At 36.3% G+C, this 2,937-nt stretch overlaps 1 protein-coding gene across 1 annotated transcript in view; it reads right to left on the bottom strand.

The window, feature by feature from the left end:
* The window catches only part of LOC107700347 (sterol O-acyltransferase 1-like), a gene marked incomplete at its 3' end in the record, with an annotated part of 21,465 nt that overhangs the window by 5,641 nt on the left and 12,887 nt on the right, over positions 1-2,937 (bottom strand). Inside the window, exons 4-6 of the mRNA XM_016501979.1 lie at positions 1,851-1,993; positions 1,211-1,270; positions 840-947 (exon numbers count right to left, since the gene is read on the bottom strand). Coding sequence (XP_016357465.1) covers positions 840-947; positions 1,211-1,270; positions 1,851-1,993 — 311 coding nt within the window. The remainder of the gene's footprint in view (positions 1-839; positions 948-1,210; positions 1,271-1,850; positions 1,994-2,937) is intronic.

The raw sequence follows: 2,937 nt of genomic DNA, 5'->3' as shown, positions 1-2,937 counted from the left end.
TGCACTCTGTAGGTGTTTTGAATGTTTTTTTGCGTCGTGAGAATATTGAGCAAAATAGCTCACTTGTCATGGTGTTATTTAACTATATCATGTTATGAATAAACTAAACATTTTGAATTTAACCCTCAGTGTGTTTCTTCTGAGTTTATGTGTGCTGTTTATGTGTGCTCATTTGTTCTGAAGTCTCGAGACAAACAGAGTGAGCCTCAGCGCGAGCTTGTATTCTGTATTCTGCTAACTTACTGTAATTCTCTCTGATGACGCAGTAACTCACCGCGGGGAAGAAAACATCTTCGGTCTGTCCAATGATTGTAAAGTCATTAGGTCCGTCAGACTGAAGATATTTTAGCGGTAATGAGACCAAAAATAATTAAGACCCATCGAATCCGAATTTAAGACATTTTAAGGCCTTATATTAGGAAAACGTTAAGACATTTTAAGACTTTTTAAGGACCCGCGGACACCCTGTGTAAACATGTTACATGTGTGAAGATGTTTTTATTTTAGTTTTCGTTTAATGTGAAGAAAATCTAATAAAATAACACAAGGACCTAAAACTATTCCAAATGATGACACGTATCAGAAATGTACTTTTAATGCAAGCCAGTAGTATAGTTTCAGAGCTCATTTTTATTCATTTGGGAGACCTTGCAAACATTGTGGTCGTGAAGACAAAATATATCTCTTTATATTTTGGCAAAAACAAAACCATTATGAATACATGACACCACACTGCTGGCAAGGTCAGAGCTTTCACATTTACAAGAAGGTTGCTTTTTTTTTTTTAAACTGAAGCAAAACGGATTCCAAAAGTGTTGATGAATTGTGAATGCTCTAACCTGCCCTCATCTATGAAGTCCACGACGAGTGTACTGAAGATGAAGAGAATGAGGAGGGCGATGAACATGTGATAGATGGTGCGAATGTGGTTCACCTCGAAGAGATCACTGCAGAAAAATAGTTTAATAAGCACTATTATTTTACAAATATCCATATGCAGTACAACCATATGTCTCTCGCCTTCCAGATTAAACACTATATCGATGAAAAACCAGCAAAATGATTTTACATTCCATAAACTGCTATAACAAACAGGTTTATTAAGGTCAGCTTATCAAAATCAAGCCATCTCTCATCTACATCTGACCACAGACAGAAACAAATCTCACACATATCAGGACAGGTTTCAGCAAGATCACCCATGACTTACTCTAACAGGGATCGACGGATCACGAACTGCTTGCTTTGGCCTTGGGGAGGTCGCGTATGCCTACAGGAGCAGAGAGGAAGATAAAAAGGGTTAGACAACAGGGGAAAAAGAAAAAGGCAAAAAGAATATGAGATAAAAGCACTACGCTGATAGACTGGCATGCTAGTCATGTGCCAAGATCACGCAATGGGAAAGAAATCACAAAAGCATTGAATTCAAGCAAATTTGAATGACAGAAAAGAGAAGAGAATGAAGTGTACTAGCCAGCTATGGCACTCATTGCAATCTGGTTTTTTCATGCTTTCAGGGTCGCCGTGATTTTGCCAAGACATGTTCCTGGATCAACATCATTTGTTGATCCTGGATCAACATAGCTGTCCAAAAATATAGACTTAACCCAATCCCTACCCCTAAACCTAACCCTACCCATAATTTATTCCTAAAAACAGTGTGAAATGATAGCTGATTAACAAGGGTGTAGAAGCACCTAACCCTGATTGTAAGCCTAAAACAGATATTTCCTGAAAAGTTATCCCTCAATTCTGATTGGTTGATAGGAATGTTGTTCCAGGATCAACAAGGATGTTGATCCAGGAACATGTTGTACTTTGTGAAATCACGGTCACCATGCTTTCAGTACCTGAGTTTGCTTTTCTCCTTATCTGAGAGAGGAAAGACTGTGCTGACATGGGAGGAAACCAGACTAGCAGATTCCTCTATCAGACTGTCCATGAATTCATTGACTTGGGTGTCGAACTGCCTCATCAGGTCTGCCTTTAAATGCTGAAAAAAAAAAACAGCAAAACAGTAAAGACACAGGTTAGCAGTCTCTAAGGTTTCCAGAAGGTCTTATGAAGCTCAACACATCATATCCACAAGATATCAGCAATTCAGCCAGAGAATCAGGTCTCATGTGATAACTCAAGCGGTCATGGTCATGCTGTTTTGACTGCAGCTGCTCTTAAAATAGACAAATGAAGATCATGCATGTCAAAGAAACTTTTTGGGATATTAAATTTCTTCGCAGACTGAACTGAAACGGAACTGATGACGCAATACATTGGAGGTCTGTAATTCAAATAAATTCTAAAGTTCAATCATATGACTACAACAAAATGTCTTTTTTAGGAAAGTGTATAGAAGATGTGTTACAAACAAGGACATCATATTTTCCCAAACCTCACTGCCCCTGGCTGACAACCACATCCTTCCCTATTCTATCTACACTTCCTGTAACGTTTACAAGCACCTACATCATGCAGTGCAAGACAATCTAAAGCACGAAACAACATTTGATCCCTAAAAACAAAGTTAAATTTTTTTTATTTATTTATTACATTTATTTACACTATTACATTTAGTAATACATTATACAATTCACATGATGACTTGAATACACAATAAGTTTTACATTTTGCAATTAAAATACATTTTGATATTTTAAATCTATTGTCATGTGGCCAACAAATCATAAAAAAGTAAATATTCTCACAAAGAATCTGTAGACAATGTCAAGATCAGTTATTTAAAAAATAAATTAATATTTTACATAAGTATAAAATGTTTTTAATTTAAATGCTAATATATTATTGTTATTATTATTATATATACTGTACACACACACACATATAGATAGATATACATACACACCTACGTATATAATATATATACATACTCTCTCTGTGTGTGTGTGTGTGTGTGTGTGTGTGTGTGTGTGTGTGTGTGTG

Source organism: Sinocyclocheilus anshuiensis, unplaced genomic scaffold (assembly GCF_001515605.1).
Source record: "Sinocyclocheilus anshuiensis isolate Anshui unplaced genomic scaffold, SAMN03320099.WGS_v1.1 scaffold477, whole genome shotgun sequence".
NCBI lineage: Eukaryota > Metazoa > Chordata > Actinopteri > Cypriniformes > Cyprinidae > Sinocyclocheilus > Sinocyclocheilus anshuiensis.
The sequence above is the reverse complement of the archived record's forward strand: the minus strand, read 5'-3'. Positions and strand labels throughout refer to the sequence as shown.